Source organism: Diaporthe amygdali, assembly GCF_026229845.1.
Source record: "Diaporthe amygdali strain CAA958 chromosome Unknown NODE_22_length_803717_cov_65_427750, whole genome shotgun sequence".
Lineage (NCBI taxonomy): Eukaryota > Fungi > Ascomycota > Sordariomycetes > Diaporthales > Diaporthaceae > Diaporthe > Diaporthe amygdali.
In genome coordinates this window covers 367,742-385,916 of record NW_026517042.1, presented here as the reverse complement: position 1 = coordinate 385,916, position 18,175 = coordinate 367,742, and the positions used below count along the sequence as shown (strand labels likewise).

Genomic DNA, 18,175 nt, shown 5'->3' with positions numbered 1-18,175 from the left:
CGGGTCGGCGTTGTCTGGGTAGCCGCCAGGGTGGGCTCACGAGCATCGTGATTCGAGGAGGGCGCTTCTCTCCTTGCCGTCACCCCTGGAAGTTCGTCCGATTCACGCGGTGGTGCAGCGCCTGAGGGAGCCAGCAGCAGCCCATCCTCCCCAAGAGACTTTGCCGGATCGCCATCCTACCGCGACAGATTGTGGGTTTCGTGGAATTCTCAATTGCATAGACGCGTGGCTGTGTTGAACATCCCTCCTTTGCACCGCGACAAGACGTCGGTTGATGGAGAGAGGACGCGTGCTGGTGTTGAGTAGCGTTGCAGCTCTCGAGGCCCGGGTGGCGGCCGGTTTTTGGGCCTGAAACTGAAGCTGGAGCTTAAAGGCCAATCACTGCTGGGTGCCCATCTATGTGCTTTAGTGGAATGGTACCCACACAGCCACCTCAACTTGTCTCGAAAGGTTTCCAAAGACAAAAGCAATTGTTCTCAATGCGTCAATTGAAGTTGAACTGGTGCTGCTTTCTTCTTAAGAGGAAGCAACCCAGAGGGCTGCAGGGCCGGGGACTAATGGAAGCTGCTGGCTGCCAGCTGCCAGCCAGCCGGCTGCACTGTGCACCCATGTACGCGCTCCCTCGATTGGGACTGACGTTGTATCCCCTGGCTGCGTGACAGTAGCTGTCGGCCACGGCACAGATAACGACAAGTCTTCATCGCACCATTCCCCTCCGTCCCTGTTCTGGCAGTTGGCCCTTCATGGCGACATTGCACAACCGGAAGAGACATGACGCTTCGAAGACGAGCATCTTACGAAAGGTGGCAGGGCAGATTCGTTCTCATCAGACAGTCACTCAGCCCAACGACCACGCCGAAGCCACACAGCACACATCAACTCCTACCCTGACCATCACCGGGCTTGACGTTACCCGCTCGAGTTCCGGGACAGACTCTCAACAATTACACTGTTCCGCTCGGCCCTGGAAGCCTTGTGGGATTCAGTAATTCTACTGTGGGTGGGTGAGAGCGATAGCATTTGCGATCTTGACAGAGCAGGACATCAGGAAAGATCTATGTAATATGGGATCTCACGCAGACCCTTGAATTCCTCGACAGCTTCCCCAAACATTATGCCATCAATATAACACTGTCCGATCAGAAAGGTCCCTCCAGCTGGTTGCAAACCATCCCTCAAGATGAAAGGCACCTTGCCACCGCTGAAAATTTCCACGGAATCTCCAGGCAAAACGCTGCTCGGGGCGATTCCACATCGGCCTCGTTTCGTTGTCACGAACTTCCAGCCCACTATGTACTCGTCGAGTAACGATGCGTAGGTTTTACTTTTCTCACGCATGCCGATGATCGCAGGGCTCTGCTCAGAGCTGGTGCGCCGAGACGATGTCTGTGTCTTTGCTTTCTTGCCGGTCCCACGCATACTCCTGGCTTTGAGCTCATCCTTTCTGAGCACTCTTCGATATGCCGAGTAGGATTCTGTGATGTTTATTAGGGCTGACGATCCGGATTCCGGGTGCAATGCTCCCGCTATTGGGACCGTCTTTTTCAGCTGCTGTTGGCGGTCCAAGTCGAAGTGTTTGCACGCCTCAATCATCGAGTCCAGCTCCTGGAAGTATCGGCTTCTTTGCGATGGCACATTGGAGAACCGACTCACACAGTCAATGACATCGCAACAAACTGCGCACACCTCCAGTACTTCCCGGTCTTGGAGGTAGCAAATGCGACTTGAAAGCAGCCCGGATGCTGAGAAGATCACACCACGGCCCGCTGCCGAACTGAAATTACCTCGATCTGATGCCTCTTCAGTCCAGTCTGGTACCCATGAAGGCAACCGGCTGTCCCCTTCCTGTTTGTCTAATCCAGCGGCATATAAAAGCTCCATTCCGTAGCCGTCCTGCGCAAAACCTTGCGCAAAGCGGCGAATGACCACCTCCAAAGGACTGTCATAATCTGGCTCGAAGAGTGGGTTGTCTCCGTCTAAGGCCAAGCCTAAAAGCGCAAAGAATCGGTCTCGCTGGTACTTTCCCGTCTTGACGTACCTGAATGTCTGGATAAGACGGAAAAGCGGCCAGCGTTGTGATGTGGCTTCACATTCTCGGTGCTCTGTCAAGATCATGAAAGGTTGCCATGACTCTGCGAATGCGCACATGCCAAATTTGCGATCCGCAGTCTCTATTGCACAATGAAGGTCGTTCCAATCAATGATCCACTTTCCACAGACGAACTGTACTGTACGTGCTGCGATTGATTCTTGGACAATCCAAGCTCTCCTGAACCACGGGCGATGAAACATATAAGACACATCTCGCCAAGACGCGGAATCGGAATCTGGCATCCCGTTCTTCACCCATGTCGCGCAAGGGCGGACGAGGTTTTTAGGCCAACTAGAGAAGTCTGAACCGTAGAGGTCAAGCGCTGATATCTGCAGCAATATTTCCACGGCTTGGTCGCTCCTGTCATCTGTAGCAAGAATGGCCAAAGTGCATGTTGCTCCTTGAAAAATCCGTGGTAAAAGCAGGATCTGCTGTACTTTCTCCTTAGTATCCTCCTGGTTGATGCAAATCGAGTCGACCCAGAGAACCAGCTCCTTCTTTCTCTGGCGAATTCTTTGGAGAGCCGAGCCCAAGGACGTCTTGATTTTCAAGAATCCTTGTGGCGTGGCCAAACTCCGCTCAGATTGATGATCCAAGCCCCATACATATGACAACGTTCTGTATGGGCCGGCGTTAAAAAATGGCATGTGGCAGATAGCTCCACGCAATGGTTCGTCATACGCCCCTGGGAATAGCACGAACAGTCGCATATCTCCTTCACCCAATGGTTGGTAGCAATACTTTCGTAGACTTTGCTTCTGTGACCCTGCTTTCTCTGCTAATGCTGATGTCTCCAAGGAGACAGCTGACGCATTTTCCAAAGCTCTCGCGGATCCCTCGCAGTCCTGGCCTCCGGTTTTCGGATGTTGAAACGCATGTTGTGGTTGATATAGATCCAACCCTAACGGCTCGACGACGAGCAAAGACTCCGAGCGCAACTTCGTCTTGCCTCTTCTACTGCCCGTATTGATAATTTCTGCCCTGTTGGTATCTGATATCATTATTTTCCCGGATTTGAAGTAGTGCCAAGGATCAATCAGAAACTCGAACTGCGGGTCGGCGAATACATCGTGGATCATGACAAGGGCCATTAGGTCGCTCGTGTCTTCCCGGTAGGAGAATGAACAGCACCTGGACTGGGTTTAACGCATATCGTAAGTTAAGTTAGCCAGTGAGTCTTATTGGTGATCACACAGGCCTAGTAGAAATAGGGACGCGTTTCTCGACTTCACTCTGTATCAATTGTGCGAGAGAATTTCGCCCAAGACAAGCGTTGGACAAAAGAAAAAACTAAGGAAAACAGAAATGTGGAAAAAGAAAACTTTTTTAAAAAAAAGAAAAACAGACAAGGGAAAACAAAGGTTGTCAAATTTTACATACCTTTTCAATCTGCGAATTGTTCCATGCAAATCTGCCCTCAGATTCGTCTAGAATCATGGCCACTTCGAAGTGATATGTGGTATCCATATTCATACCCAACCGTAAAGCATGTTCCAGAAATGCACCCGAAAGAAGTTTCGATATTGCCTGAGAGAGATTCCTGCCTCTGAAAGTGAATGGCGAACGCTGACAAACATCACATCCACTTTCTAAACTATCCTCATGCTCGACCATGGGCAGACCTGCTCGAGGTCGTAGGCTGCTGGTCCAACATTCTGTCGGCTCGTAAAGCTGTCCGAGTTTGGTTTGAAACATCTGGGAGACCTTTTGCGAATCAGCTGAGTTACTCCTTTGCCCAATGAAAGATGTACTCTTACCAAGCTCTCGCCGATATACTGAAGGTGGTGATATCCGTCCCTCACAATCAGGTAGGGCGAGAAAACAGGAAATGCGTGCGCAGAAACAGCTTCTCTGAAGAAACGAGTGCCCCCTTGACGCGTACTCGAGTCTCCAAAGTCTTCCATAGACGTTTCTAGTTCATAGACCAAGCGCTTCAAGAGGGGAATCTGTCGGGAGAGATTTTGGGTTCCTCTATGGGATGATTGCGACATAGATTGCACAGCACCACCTGATATATTCTTCCGATTTTGGTTCATTCCGTTCAAAATGATAGGTCTGTGGTTAAATGGCGATACTAAAGGCGCCACGTTTCCATGAGGGGATAAATATCTCTGCTCGGGCACACCTTCGGAGTTGATGACAACTAATCAGCCTCACTTGGAATCCTGAAAATTAGGAAGAGCTCCATCCACTCACCATGTGCTGTTGTGAAGTAGGGGAAATTGTGTCCCTGACTTGCAAACAATTTGCACACTCGGTTATAGTCGAGGTCTGTGAGAGCCGCGAAGAGCAATAGTCTTGAGGTTGGATCGTGTATCTTGCAATGTCGACTAAATGACTCAAACCATTGTAATGACGTTGTTAACGCATGCAATGTCTCTTCAGCAAAGAAAATGCGTAGAGAGCTTCCTTCAACGAGTACAGCAGCTTCCCCCGGTGTCCCATTGACTATCAATTCAGACTCAACAGTGACGAGTCTGTATGTTCTCGCTACCTCTGTTGCAGCAACGGCGGACACGTTCTCAATCTGTTTACGGACATTTGTCTGGTTGAGATAGTACTCGGGAATTAAACTACCACAGGTCATATATTAGTACTCTTATTTCCAGTATTCGTTCCGAACTCTGCCACACATTGAGATGGAGATAATGTTTCTTACACTGTGATAAAGAGAGCCCGGCTTCGCAAGAAGGCCGTTTTCTTTGCAAGAAACGTTTGCCGTCCCTTCGGGATGGATTGTTGGATCACTACTTTCGATAACTTCCTCGATCCCAGTTTGAGTGCACCCAAAAGATTTTCTAATGATGCGACGGTAGCCGGAGGGATGGTAAGTAGCGGCACTCGTCCCGCGAAGCTGTTGCTGAATTCGTTATTGTCATTGATGAACCAAGATAGATCCTTCGCACAGACTAGACGATCGAATTTCTGAGCGCTGAGGGTCTCAGTTTGGTCAGACACGGGGAAAATATTCTTTAACTTGAGCGGTTTGACAGTTGCTGCCGCCTGCTTAGGCTCCATCCCTGCCAGATGCCGGCTGACCGATTTCAAGCCATTGATGATATCCTCCGCTGTTTGCGAAGGACGGACCAAGGCCACGCTTCTCACAAGGGCATCAATCTGAAGATTCTCTGGATTGCAAAGAGACCGAAATAAGTGTTGGCAAGTCGGATAATCGGACACGAGATCAACGCCCTTCGCCATGGCCTCTGGTATGCTTACCCATGAAGGCGGCCTGGCGCTGTCAGCTGTCGCGGTTTTGCTTAGAAGGTACACAGCCTTCATTTCATGGTACACTTTCCTGATTCACCCAATTAGTTGGCTATTCTGATGCGGTAAGATCTGAAATACCTTATGAAAACCAATGCGACCTCGTAGCGAGACTGAATCTCTACATATATCTGCGAAACTTTCTCGTACGATGGCGGTATCTGTGATTCCTTCAACGCGAATAGACACTTGAAATAATATCGAGCATCAGCTTCAACTGATATAGATAAGTGCTTCAGTCGAGCTTTCATTTCAGAACTGTATTGCGCAAGTTTCAGTGTTGGGAGTCGAATGTCGGCATCGTCCTCAAACCGTGAATCTAGATCCGGAAGAACGCAAGCATGCAGAGGCGCTAAACCGATGCTGGTCTTGACACATATCTGTTGAAGATCACGCAACAGCATTGAATTCCGATCAGCGAGTTTATAGTCGTGGGGCTGTGGGCTTTCATGGTTCGGTGTAGGCCAGAGAACATTCCGGAGTTCCTGAAGCTTATGTTCCTTGTCTTTACTGTCGATACCGGATATTTCGATGAAATTGGAATATTGGTGCCAGTTTGATATCAAGAGATGGAGTACGTCAGAAACATTGCAGCGTGAGAAAAGATCATAAAACTCTTTAGACATGCGATATGCACCGGAATCCTTGGGATCTTGTGACGTTACCGCAAGTCGCGGCAGCTTTGCCACCTGCAGCACCTCCCCCAAGAAAGATTGCCATTTATCATGATCGTTAGGCCTTGGTCGATCAGAATAGCCAATGGCCTTCTGCAGAGAAGCGTCCCAGTCAGACCTAAGTATCCGCCACCTCTGGAACTCTCCAAGTTCGTCGCTGGCGTGCCCGATGAGATAACACTCTACATCTTCCAAATAGAGTACTGGGGCTTCCGACCATGGTTCTTCTTCGGAAGTCTCGCTTCCATTGTCAGATAAGTAATTCAAATCTGAATCACTAGATCTTGTAGAGTTTGAACCGTCTTCAGGCGTGGTTATGGAACGGTAATCTTCGTGTAGAACAAAGAAGGTCTTGAGCTCCTGTGCTTGGCGAACAATTCTGTCGACTGCTTCGTCTTCGTAGGAACTTTCAAAAAGATATGCACCAGAAGATAGATCAAGAAGTCCGTCTGTGCTTTCGACCCAAAGATCCAAAGGCTTGGTTAGTCTCCAGTTAGACAAGTAAAGAAATCGGGCATGAGCTACAAGATGTGCCCTTGTCCACCCGACGGTCTTAGGGTGTGATCCCGGCTGCGAGTGGGCGTCAATAATATACTGGCAGATATCATGTCTGCTGATATTCTGGATATCTAGGGAAGACCATAGATGTCTGCGATCTGCGTCGATAGTCGCTGCAGGTTGAACGATACGAATCGACTTCAAGACCAGCAAGTCGCCCAAATCTGAATCGTCTGGAAATATGCGTGGCCTAGAGCTGGCTTTCTCCCACCTTCCATTCATGAGAGGTACAATTGAAAGCCTAAGGATGATTGATTTTAGGTACGCGTCATCTGTCAACGGTATCAAGGCTCGAGCTAGGTCGGAGTGCCAGTCTTCGTATCGTGCTTGGAAACGCGACTGATCTTCCGCGATCATTTGTTCCAAGTCGTCAAGAAACCGCTTATCAGTTAGTTTGTTGACACCAAGACGGTACAACGCATCAAGAACGTGGCTAGGATACTTTGGGGATAGGTACACGTCATTGGTGCCAGCCCATAGAGTGAGAGGCCTGTCGCCGCGGTCGACATAGCGTCCCTCTACCCACCGAAGCGTGGAGGGGGTAACAAGTGTACCAGAAACTGACTCTATCACAGGCATTTTGGCAAGTTTCTCGAGTATTGCGACCCTTGATGGTTCGAAGAATGAGTTAATCTGCTCTGCCAGGATGAAAGCAGGCCAGTAAAATCTCATGGAGCCACAGTTGAGACGCTCCACACTTGCAATGAAAGCGTCCTCGAGAGCGTCTCGGAGAGAGATATTCCATGGTGATGAAGCATCTATGTGTCTCCGGTTCGTCGTCAGAAGAAAATCCCCTTGTATAATAAACTGTGATAGTCAGAACAAACTCTGCTGAGCACGAGTGAGGTGCATTGTAAACCATACCTTCAGACCGTATTTGCCAATTGGTAACACATTGTGCACGTTTTGTATCTTGAAGGTTGTGTCTGCTGCATCTTCCATGGCGGGAAAAGCCAGTATAAGCTCTGAAGTCTTCGAACCCAGTCGCTTGGGCTCGTGCGGAAGGTTCTTCACCTGTTTCCTGGTAATGATGTATGTGAATACCTGGTCACCCACAGTAAGAACGGTAATCGGACCATTGGCGTCAGTCTCGTCGCGTCGTCCCATGTTGTTGGTTTGCATCTGACTGCCTTGATGTACCTTCACGGTGATTTTCCTGAGACGCCTTGTGAACAGGAGACAGGCCTGATCAAGCTTGAGTAGGCCGTCCACGAGCTCGGTCTCGTCGCAGCCGTCATTTAGTTGGAGCAGAAACGAAGTGTGGTTCTCGAGAACAGGTTCCGGAAACTCCTCCCAGACCGGTGCGATCATACCAAAGGGCCGAGCCTTGTCGAACTTGAAAGCGAACTCGCGGGAGCGAATCCAGACCACGTCGGCGACTTTGAACACGCTTTTGAAGCCGATGCCCTTCTCGCCGGTCCGTCCGGCGTGATCTTGACCGCTTTTGGTACTGCTGCGGATGCTACAAATAGCCTCCACATTATTCTTGTTGAACCCGACTTCGTTGCAGTCTACTCTGAGGAAGCCAGAGGTGTAAGTGAACTGCAAACAGGGGATCACACCCAGAGCATAGTCATTGTCGTCGGCATTCTGGAGCAATTCCAGTAAGAAGTGGGTCGACGTGTCGTAGAGCTCAGTTGAGAGTCTGCGACCGATATCAGCATGCTTCTAAGGGGTTGTCATATAAAGCTGGAAGGGGGGGGGGGGGCTCTGGGACTGAAGTCATTCCAAGGATACGTACATCTCAAGAGCATTTCTGACGATGGAGGAGACCTTTGAATGTCCATCGGGACTGTGTTCATGTCTAAGTCTTTCAATGACATCCTGTGCTTTTTCTGAGATCTGATCATCCATTGTCAACGAGGACATGAGAAGCTGCTTGGAGAGTTGGGGTTGGTAAATGCCTCTCCGAAGAAGAAGTTGGGTCTAAAGATATGACGAGAACAATGCACTTGGTGGCCCTACACTGGCTGACAAAACACGACAACTCACTGTGCATCATGTATTACATACAATAAATAGCATCAATGGCGGGCAAATGTTCATTCGAGTAAAATGTAATATTACATGTGAAACAACCTGCAGTCAGCATCAAGACGAGGCAGCTGGTCTCTTACAGAGCCTGCCAGTACGCAACGTTGACGTGAGAAAACACGTCGCCTCGTGGAAGACATAAAGAGATCTTTCGAAATCTGCCACTAAACTGGAACCTGCAGCAGTAAACTGTTGAATTCTGCCTTGCCATGCTCGCTGTGAGCTCACCAATACGCAGGCGAGATGGCCATCAGCCTATCTTGCGAAAGGGTACATGTGTTGCCAGCCACGAGATCGACAACCCCTCACGCATGTTTGGTCCGATGGGTGCCCATTGGGCACATCGACAGCCAAGAAAGAGACACATTGAGGTCGCACAGCTCGGGTCTAGGGCGCAGTTGGGCAAAGCGAGCCTGTTGAACTGCTGTGCCAAACGCCTTGTCCTCGGTCTTCCTCTATCTTCTAGCATTTTCCTCTGATCCATCATTGAAGATGGCGTGAGGCGCATTGAGTAACATATCAGCAAATGTGTAATGATAAGGGACCTGAAGATGACTGAGGCTGCATGCACACGTGATCAGCAAACACCCATGCAGGATCGTTGATGGGAGACCAACGCATGCGAGCTGGTGGTGTTGGGGCAGGTCGATAGGGTCTATCAGTGATCTCCCCACCGGTTCTGCAATTCCAATAATCCACGTGGGACTAGTCCGTGACAACCTCGGGGCGGTCGCTGATACAAACCGAAGATTGTTGAGGTGTTGATTGTGCATTTTGCAAAGGTCGCATTTGATCGCATTTGAGGTCTTTCATATGCTTTGGCCGGTGGCCGTGTCTGATCAAGGTGCTGGAAGAGAAGATGTGACACGTCATACGAAAGGATCTCTCAGATAAAAATAGTAGTCCTCGTGAACTTGACCAGTATTTCCACTTTCTTTTTCAAACCTGCATTCTTATTTAGTGGTGCAGTGCCAGGAATGGATGGTCTAGTACCTGGGTGTACAGTGGCCGTGGCCCCACACTAAAAGTTCTGTTTTCGGACAACCACGACTCGGCAAGCGCGATGCGGCCACTGTTCTTGTATTACGACGACGTGTTTCGGCCGGGCACAGGGGTAGAAATAGCTCTGTTGAGAAGGTCTCAGCTTGAAGACAGACGAAGAATATAAGTTGAGGTCTTACTGAGAATTTCAAGATTACAAGCAAGATTTCAGAGCATTTTCTCTTGTGATTTTGTCCCTCTTGTGGCAGTGATTACATACAGTGTATCTCTTGGACAGACACAGTATCTCTCGAGTCTACCCCTGTGCGGCATTCATTGATTTGATCCGCCTCATTGTGGACGGCCTTGTGCACACCTGAGAGCATTCCGACTGCTGGAGATCGTTGCCAAACGAAAAAAAACTTGGCCAAGGCTCTAAGCTCCGTCACTGTAGAATCGCTATGGCTGGTCATCTCAACTTTGGTCTTCATAATCGCAACCCGGGCAGTTCGGGACCAACGGTTAATGCGGCACGGCGTCGCACACGGAGATGTGCGACAACCAGCTCTCGTTGGGTGCGTAGTTCCTAACAGGGATTTCCTTGCTATCTGCTTGGCACCCGGCCGGCCCGTACGGAGGTTGCGGGTTGTCTGCACATACCCGGCTTCCTTACTCAATGTGTAAGGTGAGGTCATATTTGGCCTTGAGAACAAGATATCCAACGAGTTCCATCGCACTCGCAGATCTTCCGATATGTTACAACTCGTATGTCTCTGCATCAGAAAGTCCTCATTTTTTTTCATCATCAGTAAATCCTTCTGTTTGTCGTATCCATTTTGGGAGTTGAATTTCGGAACACGTCCTACAATTATTTCCATACATCTTCTCAACCAGCCCACGGGAACCAGTCCCTTAATGTCAAACATCGACTTTCCGCAAGAACTGAACCCGAAAGTCAGTCCTTGATCCACCCATGTCTGGAAAGCATCCCGGGGGGTTGGCAGCCAGCCAGACGCCATCGAGATGTGGTTGCCATTTGTCTTTGGATTCTATAGATGAGACAGAACAGTACGATGCCCCTGAAAATTACATCGCTCTCAACGAGGTGGGCGCACCACCCCCGATACACAACACCAGCTCTGCACCGATCCGTGTCTACAGAAGCCTCGAAGACGAGATATCCAGTCATCGTCTCTCGGGCAATAGCCGACCAAGAACTGCAGAAAAAGATGGCAAACCGATTCTGCTTAGCACCAGCAATCGTGTCCCCAACTCTGCAAGGGAAAAGCGACGAAGAACAAGGCGCAGTTCGCATGGAGAATATAATGCTCCTGCAGACTTCGCCTATCTGACAGAGCTTCAACCCGAACTTCCAGTTGAGAACCCGGACGAGGAGCGTGAATTCTTTCACGACGACCTGGAACGCGATTTCACACAGCTAGATTCCTCGAAGGATCCAGCAGCTCGAAAAAAGGGCGTTTTGCGCTCTGATGAGAAAGGTCGATGTTCTCAGTTTCTCACAATCATCATCACTATATCGCACCTCGTATTCTTCTCAATACTGGGCACCTTGGCCCGCCTAGGCCTCACCAGCCTGACGACGTACACGGGGGCTCCAGTGACCTTCCCGGATCTCTGGTCGAATGTGGGTGGCACCTTCTTCCTCGGCTTCCTAACCGAGGGCGCCGAGATATTCCGTCACCCTCCTGCAAAGAGGAGCATTGTGAGGTCGTTTGCAGAGAGTATTGCACCAGATCCTGTGTCGCACTCCAGCACTGAGGTGGAAGATGGTGACACGGCTGATGATACACATAGCCCAGTACTGAACAATAACGCGTCGTCCGGGAAAGATCAGCCTCGCACTACACCTGTCCCGTTGCACATAGGACTTGCCACGGGATTCTGCGGGTCATTCACAACTTTCTCTGGGTTCATCCGTGAATGCTTCGAAACTCTCTCCAACGGTGCCTCGGTCCCATCGTACCATCCTGGAGAGGTTAACAGCGACCCCGCAACGCGGAGACCTGGCCAGGACTTTATGGCTGTCATGGCGGTAATTATCGCTACCATCAGCTTGAGTGTTGCTGCTCTCAAGGCAGGTGCCCATCTTGCGATATTCGCGAGACGTCTTGGGAAGAATCTGCCTTGGAGGATGATCTACTGGGTCGATCGACTCATGATCCCACTCGCGCTCTGTACATGGGCCGGTGCTATCGTGTTGTCGGTTTTCCCTCCTGACCGCCCGGGTGGGCCTCAAGGCCGCACGAGCTGGACTGAGGAGTCCTGGCGGGGAGAGGCATTATTCGCATTAGTCTTTGGGCCGGCAGGCTGCCTGCTACGTTTCTTCGTGAGCATCAAGCTGAACCGCAAGGCACCAAGCTTTCCTCTCGGAACATTCATAGTGAACATGTTTGGCACGATGGTCATGGCAATTGTTTGGGACCTGCAGCGCGCGCCACCTTCGGATTCCTTCCGTGGCTTTTTTAAGCACCTTGTAACGTGCCAGGTGCTGCAAGGCATCTCGGACGGCTTCTGCGGTTGCTTGACTACGATTAGTACCTGGGCCGTCGAGCTTAGTGGCCTTCGTAGGAAGCACGCATACGTTTATGGGTTTACTAGCGTATCTGTAGGCCTGGCTATAGCTACCACAATAATGGGTTCTCTTAGGTGGACTGTTGGAATTGGTCAACCCATATGTACGGCTTTGTAGATATCATAGCATTAGATGTATTTCAGAACTCTCTTCGGAGGTTTACAAATTTGACATTCTGTATTTGAGTACTTAGGTAGAGCTTCTGGTTTGAAAGTGGGATTGAAAAGGAAAAAAAGAAAACAAGACTGCGTCTCGATAAATCGGCATCATCAAGACATTGCACCTTACATCTACGTTGAGCACGGCTGCCATCTTGTATATGCTGTGAGCGACTTTCCCTTCGTGAATGACAAGCACACGACGTTGCAAATCGTGATGGAGACCTCCAGATTTAGAAGTATCACGTTTGAATCCGTTGAGACTGGTGCATGTGGCTATATCTAGGAGACGAGATGCCTGAGGCTAGAATGAGCTCCGACTAGAATTGATTCTAAAATTCGTTTTGGGTTTTATTTAAAATCACAAATGGGTTCCAAACAAGAGTCGTAAACAAATTTAAGTCGCCTCACTGCAGGAGTGCAGGCTCTTCGAGCAAGGGAGACCAAGTCTCGACGGGTACTTCGACCACTGTCATTGTTCGGGCCAGCTTGTCAGGGCAGCTCATGCTAGCCGGTACCGTGTATTGGATGTGCTGTCTTATTACTCATCCCCCCTCAGCGATCTTCACCAGAGCATCGGCCACCTCGTCCGGAACACTGGCGAAGGCGGAGTGGCCCCCGCTGATAACAAGCTTGTTAAAACCAAGTCCCGTGCTCAACTCGTGCTGCAATGGTACAGGAAATGCATTGTCTTTCTCACACACTATGTACGTCTTGGGAATGCTGATATCAGGTGCCGCAAAGTCGATGGGCGTTATCACAGCCTTGTAAGACTGCGGAACCAGCGCCTTGTAAAATTCCTCGGTTGTCTTCGGGGACAGGTCGTTGTACAAATGCTTTTTGGACTTCTCGTTGACAGAGATTTGGTGCTAGAACCATATGAGATTCAGGAATACAAGAGCGGATGAAGATGTCAAAAGCCTTACAAATCCGTTGGTTTCACTGATAGTATGCCAATCGAACCACTGCCTATTTGGAAGGGTGTCCAAGATGCTCATACCGGCAGCAGGGATGGCAAACGCGCAGAGGAAGATTACATGGCGGAAGCCGCCGGAAAGACCGCGCCTCGCGCGCTCTGCGATGCTATTCTCACGGGTTGCTACACAAGCTGGTAGTCCTCCGTACGAATGGGCAACCAACAGGACCTCCTTTCCCTGCTTGAAGAGCGGTTCCGCATAGTCCAGAAGCGTCTTGGTGTCTGCCTCCCAACCTATTCCTGTCGCGTTGGCACCCATGCTTGGGAGGGCCGGCACAACAAGGGTATAGTCTCGAGATGCAAGAGCCTCTTTCAGCGAGTCATAGAGATGAGGTGGGTGCCAGGATCCGTGAGCAAGGAGCAAAACAGGCCTGTTCATGGTTAATTTGAACTTGAGAAAATGTCGGAATGGTGAGAGCAACGGTTTTGAAGAAGGTTTATTGAGTCCCTCAGCACTATGACTTGAATGATATTTCCCGAAAATGTGATCATGGTTTTATATGGTCTTTATTGTGGCCATTACCCCTCGTACAGCGTTGGATTGCGGGTTTAGTCCCGGAGCCAAAATCTTACACGGCATGCATGGTTGGGTGCATGTTGCCAGTGCCCAGATTGAGGTTACTATCTTCACCTCGCATGTGACCCCCTTACCCTTTATGAGACTTCCGACCTAATCTGGCTGCTTGGTTAACATCGATTGTCTCCCTGTACGCTTAAAGTCAAGAGTGTGAGCATGACCTGGAGAGATCTTGAAAGTCCCTACTATCACATTGCAGGTATTCTTTCATTGCGGATCAAAGTACGACCGAGGTACACTTATTGATCAGAAGAACCTTTCTAAGATTCACAAACGACCACAAGTATTGCGGACTTGGCGTTCAGATCGGCATCGTATTGAGGTATACGCCCTGAGATGCGGATTTACGCGAGAAAACAGTTCACTTGGTCCCAGAAATCTCATTCTACCCAAAGAAAGGCGCCATGTTCCGGGCCAAAGTCACAGGCAATCCGCAACGCAGCACGTCGGTCAGTCCAGCTTCTTAGTCAACTCTTTCACTTCCTCGCCAAAATCAAATGGTCCTCCCATCATTAGTGTCGCCTTTGGATCCGTGCCGTTCTCCAAGATGGCCTTCTTTGCTAAGAAGTTCCTCCCGAACAAGTCTCCCAGCATCTCCTTCGCCTTGGCCTGAGAGAAGCGAGGAAACTCTACAGCTTCACCATCCGCGCCTTTGAGGGACCCAGTCGCGGCATCCCACTCCCATTCCCAAGGATAGTCGGGGTCGGCAAAGGCCCAAGGATTGGCGATGATCTTGCATTTCAGAGTAGCACCAGCAGGGAGAAAGGGAATCACATGTTTGACATAAGTGTTCTGAACAAAGTCCATGGCGAAAAAGAGAGCCCTGGGTGTAGATTCGAAATCAATTTTGCAGCCGGCGGTGGTCGGTGGCTCCAGGTATTTGAATTGTGGGTGGTGGAACAGAGACCTTAGAAGCTCGGCGTAGGTGACTGCGATGTCTATGACCTCGGATGGAGAAGGATGAGAGAGATCATAAGGGATAGGCATATTGGACGGTTTGTTTCGATTCCTTGATAGCTTTTGGATGGACTTGCAGAGCAGTACGTAAAGCTCTCAACTTGAGGCACGCGACGCGGTGACGCGTTTGGCTATCTTCAACCCCGCGGTTTTGCCGCCTTATTCTTAATAAAACAGATAATTGCACTAAGAGCACAGGATAACAGTATGTTTAGCACAGTACAAATTCTCCGTCAATTATTCAAACGGACCTTCAAAATGTGCCAGATCCAGTCTGGCCCATGCAATTCAACTTGTAAAGCATGCTTAGAGTTGCATGGACCGGGACTCGGAGCCAACAGCACTGCATAGGTTGAATAATGTGTCTCTTAGCAGCTGCGCCATGTCTTCATCTTCGGGAAATGGAAAGCCCTAGAGGTGAGCTATAATTAAGGCATATCGTTTCATTAAATCAAACTTATATTTGTTACCAGCAATTGTTAGTTATCAGACATCTCATTGTTTATCATTATAACAGTTATGTGTTACTAGGAGGGCAGTGTTTTGTCATTTACCATAGCCACTTACCAGTAGCCGAAGCGCTACTGATGTTGACCTCCACCTTTTTGCTAGCCACTGCCAGCTGCCAGTAGCTGCCAGCTACCAACAGTCAGCCATCTTACACTACCAACATCAAGTCACTTAATATACCAGTACCCGATCCCGACCCACCACAGTCGATCGAGACTTTTGATTATGGCGATTGATGGACCTATGGGAACTTGCGCATTGACGGAGCCGTTAGAAATCCGTAAGAATTTGTAAGGCTTAGATTCTCAGCTATCAGTAGGCTACATATTCAAGGGATTCTAATCTGTTATATAGACCATCTTCTCCACAGTGTAGATCCCTAATAAAAATAGATATCCCATGATGTAATAGAGATTCATTCAATACCCGACTCGCTAACCGAACAAGTCCATAAAACCGGTGTTTATAGGTACTAGTCCTTCACAAGCCGCTGCCCGAGTTCGGCACACGCAGGCTCATATATGTCGATCCAGGGCATTCGGCGGATATTTGACATTATTTCATCCCAAGAGACCATTTTCTGCTCTTTCATATCGCTAACTATCATTCTCATCAAGGTTGCGTGGTCTTGGTCACTGGGTTCGCTGATGCTGCAGAGAACCAGGAGCCAAAGTCGGATGGTTTGTAGATCGGGACTGTCGTTCCAGACATGCTCCGTGTCGAAATTGCTTGATAGTATCTTGAGCAACGTTGATATACGTACTTCAGCAGTCCCGGGGTAGGAGCGACACCTTCGCTTCACCCGTATGATCCAAATAATAGCCCCAAGTCGAAGCGCCTCCGAAATAACGTCACAACGTGTCGTCGGCTCCGATGATCTTCTTGGTCTTTGATTCAGTAAGCGGTGAGTGATTGGGTTTATAAAAAACCCCATTTGCTCTTCATCATCCCAGATGGCATCGCCTTTGAACGCCAGCTCGACCCGGAGCAGTGTAGCGAGCGCATTTAGGTCACCTATACAGGACATCAAGCTCATGAATGGTGCATCTTGCGTGTTCTCGTCGTTAATGACGCTGATTAGCGGAGCGGGCAGCATTTCCCAGCCCAGGCGATGGAATACGTTGGGGCTGGCCATGTTCGCGAATAGCGGAAACAGTGGTTTTGTGTCGTGCAGCAATGCTGCCGTAATGTCCACCCTGTGTGACCGTTTAGTATTTATACAACAAAATCAAGTTAAAAAAACACAATATTCGTGTCGCCGAGCCGTACCATGAAATCATGAGCATCAGGTCCTGGTTTGACTCCAAGGTAGAGATGCCACCTCTTGCCGCAACCACCATCCACATGCCCTTGACATGGATCATCGCTTGGTCAAAGTCTAGGCTGGTAAACTGACACAACTTCAGCCGAATGCTTGAGAGACGGCTAGTCATGAATGGAAGCTTACATTGTAGCAAACTAGTGCCAGCACCGCGTTGATAACACTATCAGACGTCGCGCTGCTCGCATTGGAGCTGGCAAGCCTGGACTCGACGCACTGAATAGTTACGAGAGAGCGCTCCAACGCCAAGTACCGAAGCTCTCCGGCTGATCTACGGTATAATGGGATGAGAACATCAGGTGAAGTGAAAATCTGTCTGTAGTGATGAAGGAAGGCGGATTTTCTGAAGGCGAAGGGGAACCAGAAGGTGTTTGTCGAGCAAGCTGTGTCCTACTATTTAGCAAGTGGTGAATGGTCGAATTGACGGAAGATTGGCTTGGCTTACCGGATTCTATTGCATTCTTTCCCGCGACCATGATCAAAGTAAATCCATATGCCGAGAACCAATCCTCTCCCCACTCCTTCTCAAAGGCTGATAATGTATATAAAATAGGCGGCATCGCGTACGGTGCAGTGTATGGTTCTGGTGCCAACAGTTCTTTCGTAGCAGCTTTCAAATGATCTTCATCTTGACTAATCGAATATTCACCTCTACGAGTGCTCGGTTGAGTCTTTGAAGTTTCTGCCAGGGGCCATACTAAGGTGGCGAATTGGAGGTTCTTCGATGGCTTTCTTCGGGACTTTCCGATGTCGACCATAAGATGGCGACGGATCCTGGAGTCGAGCGACTTGCTGCGGGTGCGACGTGAAGTATGATTGCCATCATTAGCGGGCAAGAAGAGGAGGCGTCTCTTGTTTGAGGGCTCCTCCATCATCAGCTGTTGTCAAATACAACTGAGCCATGAATAGAGAACAGAATCAAATTTCTAGTGAAGGGCATTCGGAAAGGGCCGGAACTCGGTCGCTAGCAAAGGACATGTGAGAAATTAGCTCATATAGTTCCAGCTATTCAATGAAGATAAATCAGTGAGCTTACCCCAGCTGGACACCCTAGATAGGTGATTTCAAATCAAGAGCGCAAGCAGATGATTGATAATCATACCAACATGACCCGACCAGCACTACGATCTCCGGATCCTTGCCATTTCCGATATACCATTTACCCTTTTCGGCGACCGGGCGGACGGTAGTCGTATGCATTCTGTGTATGGAACTGAACTAGGTGCAAACAATATCCAATTTGCTTAAGCTGTTTTGATGACACCGTGATCCTGTTGGGGCAACGTCAAATCCAGAAGGCTTGCAATTGCTTCACTGTCTGGGCGCAGGGCAAGATGAATCGTGACTTACATATGGTCGCAGGGTTGCTCAGCTTGCGAGCTTGATAGGACCATGGGGGGACGAAATGTGTATAAATATGAAGCAAGAACCGTCCGTGAATGAGGAGAGTCAAGACGTGAAAAGCAGATTCATCACG

The 18,175-nt window shown here is 49.4% G+C and overlaps 5 protein-coding genes across 5 annotated transcripts; 1 reads left to right on the top strand and 4 right to left on the bottom strand.

Moving 5' to 3' along the window:
- Positions 1-1,044: 1,044 nt before the first annotated feature.
- On the bottom strand, positions 1,045-8,445 carry J7T55_004590 (uncharacterized protein; the record flags this gene model as incomplete). Its single annotated transcript, XM_053130296.1, has 11 exons — positions 1,045-1,605; positions 1,654-3,228; positions 3,473-3,534; positions 3,715-3,796; positions 3,850-4,038; positions 4,289-4,363; positions 4,509-4,665; positions 4,752-5,390; positions 5,441-7,398; positions 7,456-8,236; positions 8,333-8,445. 11 exons carry the CDS (start codon positions 8,443-8,445, stop codon positions 1,045-1,047), a joined length of 6,192 nt encoding a protein of 2,063 aa, XP_052991518.1.
- Positions 8,446-10,282: 1,837 nt separating this feature from the next.
- Positions 10,283-12,316, top strand: J7T55_004589 (uncharacterized protein; the record flags this gene model as incomplete). The annotated part of the gene is made up of 3 exons (XM_053130295.1): positions 10,283-10,291; positions 10,350-10,371; positions 10,662-12,316. 3 exons carry the CDS (start codon positions 10,283-10,285, stop codon positions 12,314-12,316), a joined length of 1,686 nt encoding a protein of 561 aa, XP_052991517.1.
- A 586-nt stretch (positions 12,317-12,902) lies between these two features.
- Positions 12,903-13,712, bottom strand: J7T55_004588 (uncharacterized protein; the record flags this gene model as incomplete). The annotated part of the gene is made up of 2 exons (XM_053130294.1): positions 12,903-13,226; positions 13,284-13,712. The coding sequence occupies 2 exons, from the start codon at positions 13,710-13,712 to the stop codon at positions 12,903-12,905; spliced, it is 753 nt and encodes a 250-aa protein (XP_052991516.1).
- Positions 13,713-14,360: 648 nt separating this feature from the next.
- On the bottom strand, positions 14,361-14,897 carry J7T55_004587 (uncharacterized protein; the record flags this gene model as incomplete). The annotated part of the gene is made up of 1 exon (XM_053130293.1): positions 14,361-14,897. One exon carries the CDS (start codon positions 14,895-14,897, stop codon positions 14,361-14,363), a length of 537 nt encoding a protein of 178 aa, XP_052991515.1.
- Positions 14,898-15,849: 952 nt separating this feature from the next.
- Positions 15,850-17,898, bottom strand: J7T55_004586 (uncharacterized protein; the record flags this gene model as incomplete). Its single annotated transcript, XM_053130292.1, has 5 exons — positions 15,850-16,573; positions 16,647-16,768; positions 16,825-17,081; positions 17,144-17,490; positions 17,801-17,898. The coding sequence occupies 5 exons, from the start codon at positions 17,896-17,898 to the stop codon at positions 15,850-15,852; spliced, it is 1,548 nt and encodes a 515-aa protein (XP_052991514.1).
- Positions 17,899-18,175: the final 277 nt, after the last annotated feature.